The 16,406-nt window shown below is 43.3% G+C and overlaps 1 protein-coding gene across 1 annotated transcript in view; it reads left to right on the top strand.

Moving 5' to 3' along the window:
- vwf (von Willebrand factor) overlaps positions 1-16,090 on the top strand; it is a 130,386-nt gene extending 114,296 nt beyond the window's left edge. The window contains 5 exon segments of the mRNA XM_072471681.1: positions 1,702-1,800; positions 6,611-6,739; positions 8,443-8,482; positions 10,291-10,394; positions 15,566-16,090. Coding sequence (XP_072327782.1) covers positions 1,702-1,800; positions 6,611-6,739; positions 8,443-8,482; positions 10,291-10,394; positions 15,566-15,751 — 558 coding nt within the window. The 3' untranslated portion in view covers positions 15,752-16,090.
- Positions 16,091-16,406: the final 316 nt, after the last annotated feature.

Here is a 16,406-nt window from a genome sequence, read left to right as displayed (position 1 = left end):
GGTGGCGGTGTTGACCTTGGGTAGGGTGCTCTTTCCAAGAGCCGGTGCAGACTCGATGGGCCGAATGGCCTCCTTCTGCACTGTAAATTCTATGATAATCTATGATATTGAAAACTGTCAAGGAGATAGCTGCTCATCTTTGAATGAATCCTGATGTACGAAACACTACCAGGTGAGGGAGGTGCTGTGCTGGTGGAGTGAACCGTTTTCTTCAAGCATTATTCTCATTTGTTGGGCTGTTTATCGACCTTTTAACTTCTCTGCTCATCTAGTTTGTTATCAATAAATACAAAAAATGTTCATAGATTCCACTTTTGATATTGTTTTGAGGTGTTTCTCGCAAGCAGGCGATCTCCCAAAAGCAAATTCAAAGCTACTTATCAGTTTTATATTGAACTTACACCAAATGACCTCTAAAATGAGATGCCCTTTAAAACAGATATTGCTGCACAGTGAGATGAATGGGAGACAAACCAAAGTGTCAAAAGAACATTTAAACAGGACACATGTTGAAAGAGTGACGACAAGCAGGTTTGAATACATTTTAGGAGGTTGTATCGCAATGAAACACATTTAAAAATATCTGTTCCAAATCCTCACCTTGGTTACATGGCAACAGGCCAGACAAATCTTTCTGACAGCTTTACTCCAGATCATCCTTACACCCTTGCAATCCCATCCATATATAGTGACTTTGCTATATCAGTAACTGAGCAGGTTGGTACAATGAAAGGATTTTGGGGGTACTTTTAGTGGAGGAAGATAGTGGTAAATGTCACTGGACCAGTAACCAGTAATCCAGAGGCCCAGTCTAATGCTCTGAGGCCAAGGGTTCAAATCCCACCACAGCAGCTGGTGGAATTTGAATTCAATTAACGAATCTGGAACTGAAAGCTGATCTCAGTAACGGTAATCGTAACAAATATTATCAATTTTTGTAAAAAAAACATCTGGTTTACTCATGTCCTTTGGGGGAGGACATCCTTACCTGGTCTGACCTGCATGCGACCCACAGCAGTGGTGGTTGACTCTTAACTGCCCTTAGTTCAAAGACCATCAGGGCTAGGCAGCAAATGCTAGCTAGCCTTGCCAACAACACCCAAATTCCATGAAAGAATAAAGAAAAATATATATTCATGAGTTAATACTCCATACACAGTGCTTTGTATGATTGGAGCAAACATTGTCGGTTCAGGCTGGTCTGCTCGATTCACAGCCCAAATAATTGTGTTCTCCTTTTAAGCAGTGGAGTGTTAAAGGATTATATTACATATATTTTATAATAAGCTGCTTTTGTTTGGGTCACACCAGCAAAATCACATTTGCAGTAAGTACAGATTTGAGAGCTATGCAGCCATTTAGCATGTCCGAATGAGGACTGAAAGTCAAGCATTTTACTTGTGATTTTTGAACTGAGATGAAGATAGAGATGTCATGCTTTAAAATGTCTAAAGTCCTCTTCTAGTTGTACATCAACAATACATTATTCACAAAGATTTGTCCTTTCATTTTACTCTTTATGTAGTTCCAACTAAATATGAAGAATATGCTGAAATATGATAATTAATAATAGCAGTGGTCACTGCTTGCAGTTAGTAATATTGGTACACATGATGTGCAATATGGCTTGGATCTTCAGTAGCGACGTTTCAAGAAACACTTCTCGAACAGTGTTCAGACTCTGCATTTTGCTCCTTGCAGGGATATGTGGTGAAGAAAGAAAATGGTTCTTGCTGTGGGTTGTGTCTGGCTACAAGATGCGCCATCAGTACTGCGAATGGGACACTGATTACGTTGAAGGTTAGTATCAGTAAATATGATTCAGATACATGGTGCAGCAAACTCCTCCCTATACGTCTAGGATACCATCTCCAGATCAGTGGTAGCCTCTCTAGCACTGAATCAGGAGGTTGTGGGTTCAAGCCCTACTCTGGAAATTTGAGCTTAAGACCATATGAAATAGGAACAGGTGTAGGCCATTCGGCCCCACAAGCCTGCTCTACCATTTAATAGGACCGTGGCTGATCCAACATTCCTCACATCCACTTTACTGCCCTATCCCCGGATCCCTTGATCCCCTTACTGATCAAGAATCTATCTATCTCAGCCTTAATTATGCACGACGACCCCGCATCCACAGTTCTCTGTGTCAAGGATTTCCAAAGACTCTCAACCCTCTGTGAGAAGAAATTCCTCCTCATCTCAGTCTTACATTGTCCCCCCCCCCCCCCCCCCCCACTTTATTCTGAGACTATGCCCTCTGGACCTAGACTCTCCCATGAGGGAAAACATCCTCTCAGTATTTACTTTGTCAAGTCCCTTAAGAATCCTATATGTTTCAATGAGATCACCACTCGCTCTTCTCAATTCCAAGTCCCAACCTGTTTAACCTTTGCTCATAAGACAATCCCTTCATACCGGGAATCATCCTAATGAACCTTCTCTGAACCATCTCCAATGAAATAATGGGATGGATTCTCCACCACCCACTGCCGGTAGCGGGTTTCCTGGTCCGGCAGAGAATTGAGTGTTGGCCTAAAAATGGGATCTTCCAATGCTTCAGTCCCCTGCTGGCTGCGGCAGTGAGCGACATATCCCGCACCAGTGGGAAGATGCAGATGGGTCATTAGAACCCATTTGAATCCGATTAACGGGTTAGAATCCCAATTCTCCAGGCCTCAGTGATACTCGAGCGCTCTCAGCTGGGAGTCACGCAGGCGTGAATTCGGCAGGTAATTTTCAAACGTGACCCTGATGTGGTGGACCCCATGGTGGTTCAAGGGGATCACTGTGACAGAGCTGTCCCCCATCAGAAGGCCCCCCCTCCCAATAACGCGAATACTGCCCCCCAGCCACCCCCATTAAATTACCCGAGGCCCCCTACAGATCCCTTCAGCACCCCCATCGCACCCCCAACAGTGACCCCCATCATTTCCACAACAGAGACCACCCCAATCAAAAACCCACCCAGCAGACCCCCAACTAGACCCCTGGCTGAAAGCTGATGAGCAGTCCAGGCAGTAGGGTGAAAAATCATTGCATTTTCACTTAATCTTTCTTAACATCTGAAGACTTGTGCTCCTGAACATTCCACACCCCACACTGGCATCTACCTGGCACTGTGAAAAATTGCCCAGGTGTGTCGTGTACATAAGAAACAGGACAAATCCAACCCAGCCAATTACCGCCCTATCAGTCAACTCTCCATCATCAGCAATGTGATGGAAGGAGTCATGAACAGTGCTATCAAGTGGCACTTACTCAGCAATAGCCTGCTCACGGATGCTCAGTTTGGGTTCTGCCAGGGTCACTCAGCTCTTAACCTCATTACAGCCTTGGTTCAAACTTGGACAAAAGAGCTGAATGCCAGAAGTGAGATGAGGCTGACTGCCCTTGGCATCAAGGCAGCATTTCACCGAATATGGCATCAAGGAGCCCCAGCTAAACTGGAGTCAATGGGAATCAGGGGGAAAACTCTCCACTGGTGGGAGATATACTCAGGGTAGTGTCTTAGGTCCAACCACCTTCAGCTGCTTTATCAATGACCTCCCTTCCATCATCAGATCAGAAGTGCGCATGTTTGCGGATGACTGCACAATGTTCAGCACCATTCACGACTCCTGAGATAATGAAGCAGTCCATTTCCAAATGAGCAAGACCTGGACAATATCCAGACTTGGGCTGTACCATCTACAAGATGCACTGCAGTAACTCACCAAGTTTCCTTAGACAGCGCCTTCCAAACCCATGACCACTACTATCTAGAAGGATAAGAGCAGCAGATACCTGGGAACCCCACCACCTGGAAGTTCCTCTGAAAGTCACTCACCACCCTGTCTTGGAAATATATCACCGTTCCTTCACTGTCACTGGGGCTACATCCTGGAACTCCCTCCCTAACAGCACAATGGGTGTACCTACCTCTAAGGACTGCAGCGGTTCAAGACGACAATTCACCACCACCTTCTGAAGGGCAACTCAGGATGGGCAATAAATGCTGGCCTAACCAAATGAATAAAACATTTACAAAAAACATTTGCTGCCTCAGGCAAAAGCAACAACTGTTACAAAGGTCAGATCATTCCCCCAAAGCCTAGTACACCCCAAAGGGCTTGAAACTCCTTGACAGCCTTTGAAATTCAAATCTTCCATTCAATTTCACACAGCAATACATTGCATTAGCCAGTGATTGACAGTTTTATTACTCCAGAGACAGCTGCTTGTTGTATTGGTTATGTCTTTCCCTTTATGCTTGAATGCATCTCCATTACCCAGCTTCCATGCTAACCACAAGATTTATAACCACCCTTACTCTGATTGGCAGCCCCATGACAGCCCCTCACCACATCAAAAGCAGCTCAGTGCTCCCAACTGTGAAAAACTGGAAGTGAAAGCACTTGGCTGCCTTTGATGTGGCGAGGGACTGTCAATCATAGCATTTTGGCCGTGTCTCACTCAAAAGCTGAGATGAGCTGAGATGACTCATTAACCAGTTAAACTTCAACAGTAATCAATCCAATAGAGGCCTTAATCAGGCTTCAGGTGATTGACAGTTAACTGTGACTCAGTCAGGCGAGTCAGCTACCTTATTAAGCTTTGAACTAGACTAATGAACTTACAAAAATTAAAGAGAAAGACAAAACAGTTCAATTCCTTCTGTGCTCCAAATTCCCAATACCCACACTCATTTTGGCAATGTCTCACTCAGGATGTGTTCTCTCCCACTGCTCATAGCTAAGTTTAATATTTAAGCAATGATGCTGTCTTTCAAATTAGATGTTGAGTCATGGTTTAACTTGGTCTACTCTCTCTTGTGGATGTAAGAAGAAAATCCCATGACACAATATGAAGTGTTCACCTGATATTCTGGATATCTTCTCTCCCAACTTCGCTTAAACTAAATTTGATAGTTATTTACCTCATTACATTTAGGGGCTTTGTTGAGCATAAATTGTCTTAGAACCATAGAAGAATCATAAAATTCCTACCGTGCAGAAGCAGGCCCTTCAGCCCATTGAGTCTGCACCGACCCTCTGAAAGAGCACCCTACCTAGGCCCACTTCCCTACCCTACCCCGGTAACCCCATAGCCCCACCTAACCCGCCTCTACTTTCCTTATGAGTTGTGGTGTAAAGATGGAATTAATATACTTGTCATTTTTACTGCCGAAGGCATGTTATGCTTAATAAACAGAAAGCATCAGAAACAAACATTTTAATGCCAGTGTAGACTGTATTTTGTAAAGTACTTAGACTCTATAGTCAGGGGCACAGATAGGCGCTTCTGTGGACGTGAAAGAGACTCTAGGATGGTATGTTGTCTCCCTGGTGCCAGGGTCCAGGATGTCTCAGAACGGGTAGCGGGCATCCTGAAGGGGGAGGGCAAACAGGCAGAGGTCGTGGTACATATTGGTACTAATGACATAGGCAGGAAGGGGGATGAGGTCCTGCAGCAGGAGTTCAGGGAGCGAGGCAGAAAGGTAAAAGACAGGACCTCTGTCCAAATTGCCCTTGGTGTTGGGTGGAGGTGTTGAGTTTGGGTATGGTGCTCTTTCAAGAGCCGGTGCAGACTCAAAGGGCCGAATGGCCTCCTTCTGCACTGTAAATTCAATGATAATCTATGATTAATCTAGGACAAAGGTTCGGCACAACATCGTGGGCCGAAGGGCCTGTTCTGTGCTGTATTTTCTATGTTCTATGTTCTATATATAACACTTTGGAACATCTTGAAAGGCCCTATAAAATTGTAGGCCGCAATTCTCTGGCCGTTGGGATTCACTTTTCCCACCAGAACCCCCCACCCGCCTGTGGGTTTCCTGGCAGGATCGGATTCCTTCAATGGGAAATCCCATTGACAAGCAGAGGGAGTAGAGAATCCCGCCGCCAGTGAACTGCATGCCGTCGAGAAACACGCGGCTGAGGGTCCAGACAATTCCGCCCATAAGATCCTTCTCTCTGACTTTCTTCCCTCCTTTCTTTGTGCCATAGTAACTTGTTTAAGATAGGAGCACAGGATTATGGACATAGAAACATCCAAATTAGGACAATGGGAGATCTCTTATTTTTAACCCATGTTCCCTAATTCTTGTCTCTCCCACAAGGGGAAACAGCCTTTCAGCATCCACCATGTCAAGTCCCCTCAGAAACTTAGATGATTCAATAAGATCACCCCTCATTCATCTAAACTCCGATGGACACAGGACCAACCTTTCTGACCTTCTTCTTCACAAGATACTGCCCCCTCATCCTAGGTATCGCTCGAGTGAACCTTTTCTGAAATGCTTCTGAAGCATTCATATCCTTCTGTAAAAAGGAGACCACAGCAGTGCACAGTCATCCAGATGTGGTCTTACCAATGCCCTAAACAACTGTAACAAAACATTTATAATCCATTCTTTTATACTCCACTCCCCTTTCAATAAACACCATTCCATTTGACTTCCTAATCGCTTCCAGTACCTTTAATGTTATCATTAACGTCCGCTGTTTAAATAAAACAAATTTCTCTTTTCAGTAATATTTCCTTGCATTGTATTACATGGAAGCCTGAGCAGTTTTAACAGTAGGTTTAAAATAATTATGTATATAAAAGGAACATTTTGTTTTAACAGGCAGATGAAAGTTTTCAAGATAACTGTGACTCCTACAGATGTAAAGTAAATGAGAGAGGGGAATTTTCCTCAGAGAAACGAACGACAGTGTGCAGTTGGTTTGACAAGGAACAATGTAAAGCTGGAGGGGTGAGAGCTCAACATGTCCAATTTGTTTCAAATGATAGAATTCTGCGAAATTAAACTGGAATCTTTCTTGCTTTAAGTTGATTAACGGTAGTGTTGGTAGCATACAAGCTGACCAAATGAGCACAATTGAAGAAGGTCACTTTGACCATCTTAGCAAAGCCACAGTCTCTTCCAATGGTTTATTACATGCCCCTCAGGATTTAAACTCCAATATCCTGCCTGAAAGTTGATTCCACTGTTATCAACATTTACTGTGAAAATAAGCTTCCTGACATCAGCTTTAAACCTTAAACAGTTACTTTTTAAAAACTTTATCACAGTTACAAAGCCAGAGCTCAGAGTGTGGACAGGAGCAAATCCCTGCAGGAGCAAAGGCTCCTTGCCTGCTCCAAAAAAACAATTCAAATTGAATCCAATTCATGGGCCCCACAAGAGAGACACCAGATCCAGACATTACTCCTGATCTCACGCTCATCTTAGCCAAAAGGCCGAGAAGCGGTACCTTCAGCAGTTACTAATTTGGCTCACCAGCAAAACATTCTATTTACTTTCTTCCTTTTGACCTTTGAATTGTAGCTGCATCTTCAGTTTCGGATACAGTTTGGTGATCTGAATGTAGCCTCTGCTCTGAAGTATCTGCCACTGACCATCTAGTTGGCAGGGATGATATTTCTCGGCCTTCACAGAATCCATTCCTCCCAGCCCTGACAGGCAGGAGGTCGACATAAGGGCCAGAACTTAGTTTGGCACATTGAGAGTGCCTGCAGAACTGAGGCAGGAATGTAGTTTTTGCCCTATTCTACGGGCAAGTAAGTTTTGAGAATCGTTATAACCTCAGCTTTATGGAATACTGGCTGAATGCCTCTTCATTGGTGTCACCTTTGGCTCTAATTTATAGCCAGGACCCAAGAAACTTTATTCAAGGTAAACATAGATTTCTTCCCCTCTTCCCCCACCACTGCAACTTACATAGGGGCTGATAAGTATAGCTCACACCATCCAGGAAAAAACAGCCCATTTGACTGATATCCCATTCACCGCCTTAAACATTCACACACAATGGCAGCAGTGTGTACCATCTACAAGATACACTGCAGCCACTCACCAAGGCTCCTTGGACAGCCCCTTCAGAACCCACAACCTCACCTAGAAGGACACGGGCAGCAGATCTATGGGACATACCACAATTTGCAAGCTCCCCTCCAAGCCACACACTATCCTGACTGTTCCTTCTTTGTCTTTGGGTCCAAATCCTGGAACTCCCTTCCTGACAGCACTGTGGATGCTCCTACAACAATGGACTGTTACGGTTCAAGAAGGCAGCTCTCCACCACCTTCTCTAGGGCAATTAAGGATGGGCAATAAAGGTTGACCTGCCACCGACATCTACTTCCCACGAATGAGCAGAACAAAGTATCTTTCAGCAGTGAAAGCATCTAACGATAGGTTCTTTGTACCTGATATCATTGGTTAGTCGTCATTTATTTCCAATGTAGGCAGTGCACCGTGTATGAAGGCATCAACTGATTATAATTGTGATGTGATTCTTAGTGCGTGTGCCGAGATTATGCTATCTGAGCAGGGGGAATACTCTCCAAATTAAGTTAATTGACTATATTTCGCACCTTGTGAATGAGCAAAATGTTTTTGCAATATTAAAATGAACCTTAACTCACAGATTTCTCCCTTCTCTTGAGCTGCAGGGTGAAATTGTACGTGTGGATAATTCCTGTTGCTTCTCCTGTGAGTAACCGCACACTGGATCTGTGCCAATGATGCCATACTATTTTAACCTGCACACTGAGGGATGTTGGGCAGTCAGTGCAATTCAGGGATAAACATCCAATCTAATTTGTGGGTGGATTAAGGAATGGGTAGTTACTGTTATGAAAAGTGAAGTGAAATGGTACCGCTTAACACACAAGAATAGAGGAAGTCAATGAACTATTGTGGTTTTCAATATTTTTCAATATGAAGAGTTATATTAAGGCAAATTTTGCTGGACCATTTTTGCTACATAGCAGAATTGTAACAAATAGGCACACAGTAAAAAAGATCATGAAAATAACTTAGGAACATTTTCTTTTACATGGGAGACGGCAAGAATGTAACATTCTGTGCCCCAAATTATTGTTTAAGCAGGGTCAATAAATACTTTGAACATAAAGCCGGCTGTAAAAGAGGATTATTAAAGGGAATGCGACAGCAAACGAAGGAGTGGGATTGACCACGATGTGCATTTGGAGAAAGCCGCCAGTGGGAATTTCATGGGCTGAGACCTGTTTCTTTATTGCAACAATTTGGAAAGGTGGAAAAGAGGCTTTGGCGCGCAACAGCCAGTCATGGGGAGACGGCAAGTCTTCCACCCCTCCAGCATTAAGTGGAAGTGTCAGAGGATTACCTTATGTTTTCAATTCAAATAATTCTGGCTATGTCGCTTCAGAAGTCTTGTCAGCTGAGAGCTGATTTCAGTGCCCTTAAACTTCTTGTTTCTGCTGCAAAAGATTGGCTTCATCCTCCTGGGTGCGACAGCTTGGCTTTCCATGATGACCACATTCTCCTTGAGGCACATATTAAATAATTTTGGCTGCTCTTTCTCTTTGGCTATTCTTGGGCCTGTGGCTCACCATGGCAGTGTTATGACAGCTCTCCAATCGTCCTGATCATTGTTGCAACAGGCACTTGTAATATGCCTTTACAGGCATGGACTGCTCACCTTGGACATCTGAGTCAACCAAAACATTTCGAAGTGTCATTTCGAGCGAATTTGGCAGCCTGTTTCTCACCGGCATTTAGGGTGGGATCCACACTGCTATTCAACCACAGTTAAGTCATTTGTTTGGGCCTTGGGGAATTTCTCCCCGGTCAAGCCCACACTTGGAAATCTTTTCAACACTGGGAGCTGGCCTCACCAGCCAGACCGGCTGCACCGAGATTGGGCTGCCATTTTGAAATGGCGTCCCAATCTCTAAGTGAGCTTGAGGGTCCCCCCCATTCTCCACCCATGGACAATGTGAACCTCTGCACACATGGGCATTACTCCACATCCCACCAAGTGAGGACACCCCACTATGGGGTCGCTATGGGTCCCCCTTTCCAGGTCTTTCCTCCCCTCTTTCGGGCCCTCCCCTTTCAGGACCCCCACGGAAAAGTATGTTATAGAATTCTTTCATATCCGTCCTCCACCCTTCATATTCCCTCTCATCCCCCTTTTTCATGGGCATACACTCCCGCTGATCTGGATCTCGCCCAGTGAGGAGATTCGGATAAATCTCATAAAATGTCTCAAGCGTCGAGATTCAACGGTCTCGTCCTATCACCTTGCCGGGCAAAATGAGGCTGGTAAACAACATCCAGTAATGACCTTGCCCCAGATATTGGGTTAAAGTCTATTACTTGCAGTGAGAGGAGACATGTTAAGTCATGTTTCCATTGATGACACAGTGGGATTCCTCAAATGTTCATCCCATGATTTGACAAGCATGAAATGTATTTATTTAGCAAATAAATTACATGGTCATTTCTAAAATGTTTGATGTTTTTACTTTCAGGCAATAACATGGCCCCGCTGTGCAAAAAGATAACTGGAATAATTAAACACATCAGGGTTGATGACTGTACAGCTGAAGACAACTTTAACATTCACTATTGTGAGGTACTGCGTATGATTCAAGATCATTTACTTCTGTTTTTCTTCATCATTTTCCTCTGCATTCCATCTTTTCACTTCCCTGTGGAATATTAGACAATAGGATTGTTAGGCATTTTTGGAAAATATCAATAGGGTTAGACAAATTCAGCAAGGGTTTATGAAAGGGAAATCTTGTTTGCCAAACCTGCTGAAGTATTTTGAGGACGTAGCTAGCAGAATAGATGAGGGAGAACCATTGGATGTTGAATTTTCAGAAAGTCAGAGGTTAGCGTGCAAAATTAATGCACATGGGATTTAGGGTAATATATTGGTGTTGTAGTGCAAAGGAAAGTGATCAGGCAGTGTTAAATACAACAGTGATTTATTGAAAAAATAACTTTTTATAGACAAAACAGCACCACTCCAACACAGATCTTGCTCTCTCGACTCCCAAGCTTAATTTGATGATGCCCAGCTACAATGTTGACAAATGTGAGGTTATCCATTTTGGTAGGAATAACAGCAAGAGGGATTATTATTTAAATGATAAAATATTAAAACATGCTGCTGTGCAGAGAGACCTGGGTGTGCTAGTGCATGAGTCGCAAAAAGTTGGTTTACAGGTGCAATAGGCGATTAAGAAGGCAAATGGAATTTTGTCCTTCGTTGCTAGAGGGATGGAGTTTAAGACTAGGGAGGTTATGCTGCAATTGTATAAGGTGTTAGTGAGGCCACACCTGGAGTATTGAGTTCAGTTTTGGTCTCCTTACTTGAAAAAGGGCGTACTGGCACTGGAGGGTGTGCAGAGGGGATTCACTAGGTTAATCCCAGAGCTGAAGGGGTTGGATTACAAGGAGAGGTTGAGTAGACTGGGACTGTACTCGTTGGAATTTAGAAGAATGAGGGGGGATCTTATAGAAACATATAAAATTATGAAGGGAATAGATAGGAGATTACATACATAGATTACATAGAATTTACAGTGCAGAAGGAGGCCATTCGGCCCATCGAGTCTGCACCGGCTCTTGGAAAGAGCACCCTACCCAAGGTCCACACCTCCACCCTATCCCCATAACCCAGTAACCCACCTAATCCCCATAACCCAGTAACCCCACCCAACACTAAGGGCAATTTTGGACACTATGGGCAATTTATCATGGCCAATCCACCTAACCTGCACATCTTTGGACAGGTTGTTTCCACTGGCGGGTGAAAGCAGAACTAGGGGGCATAGCCTCAGAATAAGGGGAAGTAGATTTAGGATTGAGTTGAGGAGGAACTTCTTCACCAAGTGTTGTGAATCTATGGAATTCCTTGCCCAGTGAAGCAGTAGAGGCTCCTTCATTAAATGTTTATAAGATAAAGATAGATAGTTTTTTTGAAGAATAAAGGGATTAAGGGTTATGGTGTTCGGGCCGGAAAGTGGTGCTGAGTCCACAAAAGATCAGCCATGATCTCATTGAATGGTGGAGCAGGCTCGAGGGGCCAGATGGCCTACTCCTGCTCCTCGTTCTTATGTTCTTATGTTCTACCTGATAGGCTCAGGATCCCGCGCTCCGTCCCCATTGGCTTCTGGCAAATCACATGGCCCACATGAAGGATTGCCATTAAAGGGGCCACACAACCACATTCCTCACCCCTTAATGAACTGATCGCTGTCCCTCAATTCAGCCCCAGAGCTCCATGCCCACCCCCACAACAGTATAAATCTGATCCTATATCCAGTTCTCGAGTCATCCAGACTCGAAATGCTCACTCCCTTCTCTCTCCCCCCGCAGATGCTGTCAGACCTGCTGAGATTGTCCTGTATTTTCTGTTTTTGTTCCAAATTCCAGCAGCTGCAGTAATTTGCTTTTATATTTGTGGGGTTTCCTCCGACATTGATTGCAACCGCGCCCAGAAGATTAATCTTTAATTCTTAATTAAGTGTGGAGTTTCGGTAACCTTAATTTCAGTGCTCCCTTCAAACAGATCCCTACACAAGGAGCCTGAGATGCATTTACAGACATACGTGAGCATTATATATGAACATTTTCAGTAATTTTATATGCACAGCTGTCTTTGCATTTCATAGGTATATTTTATCTGTTATCACACAAGCAAACAGTATTCCTAATTAATTTGAATTAAAACTTAAGTGGAAAGGCACAGCAGTCATTTAAGTCTCATTAACTCAGTTCAGAACATGTACACCTGAAAGTCACAAGAGAAAGACTTACTGCACCGAGATCTGAATTCTTAAAAAGTCCCACACAGTCGCATCATAAGCAGCATTTAACCTTGTAATATGACTTTATTTTCAATGAAAAGTCTCAAGTGTGCTATTCTCAGCAGACTTGTGACTGTGCTGCATATTTCACTTGGTGATTATTCAGGCCCGTAAAGGTGACACAGTACGGCTACAAGAGTGCGACATATGCAGCATTATCGTACATTGCCACAGAGTGGCGCTGCACAAGGTCGATGAGAAAATTGGACTTACTCAGTGCTTGATCAAATCCTTTGAAAAATCATTCACTTTCACACAGACAAACATATGCCAGAAATCCAGCACAGTGGAGTACATGGTCCTGACTGGCACAATAGGGGTGCTGTCTTTTCGTTGAATGGACATAAAGGATCCTATGGTACAATTGAACTGGAGATTCTCTTCACTGTCCAGATCTATATTTATCGTACAACCAATTATAGTTTAAATAGCAGAAAGGAATATTCTGCTTTTATGCTCACCACATATTGCGCTCTCCATAGAATTATTATGCTTACAGCAAACTGTCCACCTTTGCTACTTGATTCCAGTGGGTTCTCTTATCCCCATCTTGCCGAGTAGTAAGTTTTAGTGAGAGACTCAACGTGCGTCCCTCAGTTTTCAGATAGTTAAAAAAAAAAATCTACCACAGCTGTAAAGCTTGTTCTGACGATTCTTCTTCTGACTGGCCATATGAGGACAAAATCTCCCAGAAACATTAGAAGGCTGCAGGATGTGTCTCTTCAACTAGAGACTGTCTTCCTCAGATATCTGGCCTTGGTAGCTCAAAATGTCGAGCATGATTGTCTCTCTTCTGATCACACAGAATCTCAGCTATCTGTGTATAATATTCACTTATTTGTAGGGAAGCCTGTAACCTGATCTCACAAAATGACTTCCTCTGCTTGCTCCCCGATGACAATATGAAACACATTAGCTTGGATATAAGTAGAAGTGATAATTAGCTATCCTTGACCCCCAATTCTCTTTCAACTTAAAAGTAAGTGGACAGTTAAAAGGACAACTGTTTACAATCAAATACCTACATCATCTGTCTAGGACTTTGGGAGACTCAGGCCTGAATTTAATGCGCTCTACTGGCAGTTTTGAAGACAAGGGGGCTTGACACATGTAATAGATGTCCTGTCCACTATCTTCCCATCTGTCCTAATCAGTCTCCCATTTTAAGGGGTGGGGTGGAAGTGTCGGGTTGCTAATGAATGGCTACTTAAATGTTTCATCCCACCCCTCAGCTATTTTACTCGTGACAGGAGGCCAATGCCAAATGGGTGGCCTAACAGATTTTACTGGATGAGTTGGAGTCGGGTAAGGCATGGGGACCTCCTTTGGGGTCCCCTTTGCCCTTCAAAGGCACCCAACCCAAGATCACACTTTCCCCTTCAAGCCTTTCTTGCTGGCCTCTCAAACTTGGACTCACATGCCCCTCACTCTCCCTCACTGGGCTTGACAGCTGGGCCCCGCCGATACCCCACACTTACCTTCAGTCTGGCTTCTATAACCTCCTCTTGTTCAGATCTGGCAATAGTCCCAGCAGTGGCCATGGATTGAACCTGGCACTGCTTTGACTATAGAGTTGCTGACCAATCAGATTGGCTGGCAGCTCTCTAAGGGCAGCTCTCTAAGGCGGGACTTTCTGTCCACATCGGGGTGTAAATCTTGCCTGAAGCCAAACACCTTGCCAAGTGTAAATTGGCTGCTTTTTTTGTGGGCAGTCTCCTGACCTACCTTTTCGTTGTGGAAAAGGTGGGTGTAATGAACACAGCACCCCATAATATTCGGCCCTCCGAGTGTACTCAGTGTGAAGTTAGATACTGCTGCTGTTGTCTCCAAACATAATACCTTGCACCTTCTTCTCATTAAAACAATCTAAGCCTTTCTTTAATGTCTTCTGTTAGACTATAGAATAGGTCACATAACCTTCTTCAATTTTGCCTAAATTTAAATATACAGTTTCAAAACATAATACTCTGTTAAACCTCGTAATTGTAATAATATATTGAAGCAAGATATTGGTAATTTAGTTATTTAGCATGGCCAGCATGAGCTGTGTGTGATGAGAGTGAAGATGGAGAATTTGGGCTTGGACTTGGTCAATGGATAGAAATTCATAAGGATTGAGGGATGGGCTGCAGTATTTAGCATCTGAATTCCTGATATGTTGTTGATATATGCTGTTCCTCCCATTGTGGAAAGCTTTGTGCCTAGAACTTGGCTGAGATAACAAATAAGCATACTGCCCTTTCACTTCTGTGATCTGGTTTCAATTCCCTCAAGTAGGATTGCTACTTGAGAAGGTTGTAACTACCATACTTTTGGCTCCTTCGGTTGAATTCCCAGGGAATGGGTGTACTGCACAGAAGTGTCCATAAATTCTTAATACAATGTCGCCAGGTTGCTTGTTTTGTGTAAACTGAGGGTCGAATTTTATGGTCCCATCATGATGGGACGGTAAAATGCAACAAGCCATTCCAAGAGACCATTGACATTGACAGGACCCTAAGATCCCGCCGGTGGCCCTGAACTATTATTACTTTAGTTTTATGGCTGCTCTTCTGAGATCACGATTAAGCATATCATTGAAATCCAGATTAAGGCATGTTATTAAAATCTATCTGAAACACATGGTTGAGATCTATAGAAGTCATTGTTGGGATCTAGTTACTGCGTGTTGTTGTGTTAGAATTGATGGAATTCATTCTGCACCTAGTTCTGATCTGATAATGTTCCATATTGCGTATGGGTATCACGGCCTAATGCCCATTCCTGCATTTCCCGCGCCCTCTTCCATAATAATCACTCAAATAAGTTTAAAATATAATCTGAACAGTAAACAAAAGTGTACAGTTTATGAAACTGGATGCTGTTTTCATGATATAAAAGTACTTGCCTTGTCATTGTCCAATTGTTGATTCATTCTATTTTTCAGGGGTACTGTCCAAGTAAAACTACCTACTCAATACAGAATGATGACATGCAGAATGAATGCACCTGCTGTTCAGCAACAGCATCGGCCCGCATGCTAGTGCCACTGAGATGTCAGAATGGGACTGTGATACAACACAAAGTAATCAACGTGCAGGAATGTGCGTGTGTTGCCCATAAGTGTGAATGAATGAAGTAAAACGTGGAAATACAGTAAAAGGCCTATAAGCGTGAAGGAATTAAGTAAAACACGTGAAAGGCCGGAACTGTGCTAACTGCTTAATCCAGAACTGGCTTTATTTCAAATTCAGTATTGAAATTAATGGTCTTTATAGTTTCACAAACAATACCGCACCTAGTGTTATTTCTTGCTATGAAAATACTCCTTGTAAATTTGATTAATTGCAAAAGCTTGATTTATTGCTGCATTAACAATTCAAATTAATGTCTTCCTGATCGCATTAAATGTAATGGTTTTGAATTTACTCAAATTAAGACAATAAATGTTTATCAGTTGTGTTCAACCATACATTTGGTCTTTGTTTGTCTTATTGAGGTGGAAAGGAAGCTTCTGATAGTTTTGCAGTTTACTCAAACTAAGAATTGTGGAGCAAGGAAAGAGGCCATTTGGCCCATCAAGCCTGTCCTGGCTTGTTAAAAGAGCTAACAATTCGTCCCAGCCTACTTGCTCTTTCCACATAGCCCTGCAACATCCAATTCTCTTCTGAAAGATATTAATGAATCTGCTTCCCCCACATTTTCAGGTAGTCCATTGCAAGCCAATGCTGAGAAAGATAAATGGGTTATCCGCTGCTCTGAGTAATGACAGATTGGCTGGGTTTTGC

This window comes from Scyliorhinus torazame, chromosome 13, assembly GCF_047496885.1.
Source record: "Scyliorhinus torazame isolate Kashiwa2021f chromosome 13, sScyTor2.1, whole genome shotgun sequence".
Taxonomy (NCBI): domain Eukaryota; kingdom Metazoa; phylum Chordata; class Chondrichthyes; order Carcharhiniformes; family Scyliorhinidae; genus Scyliorhinus; species Scyliorhinus torazame.
Note: the sequence above shows the minus strand (reverse complement) of the source record. Positions and strands in the feature narration are given on the sequence as shown.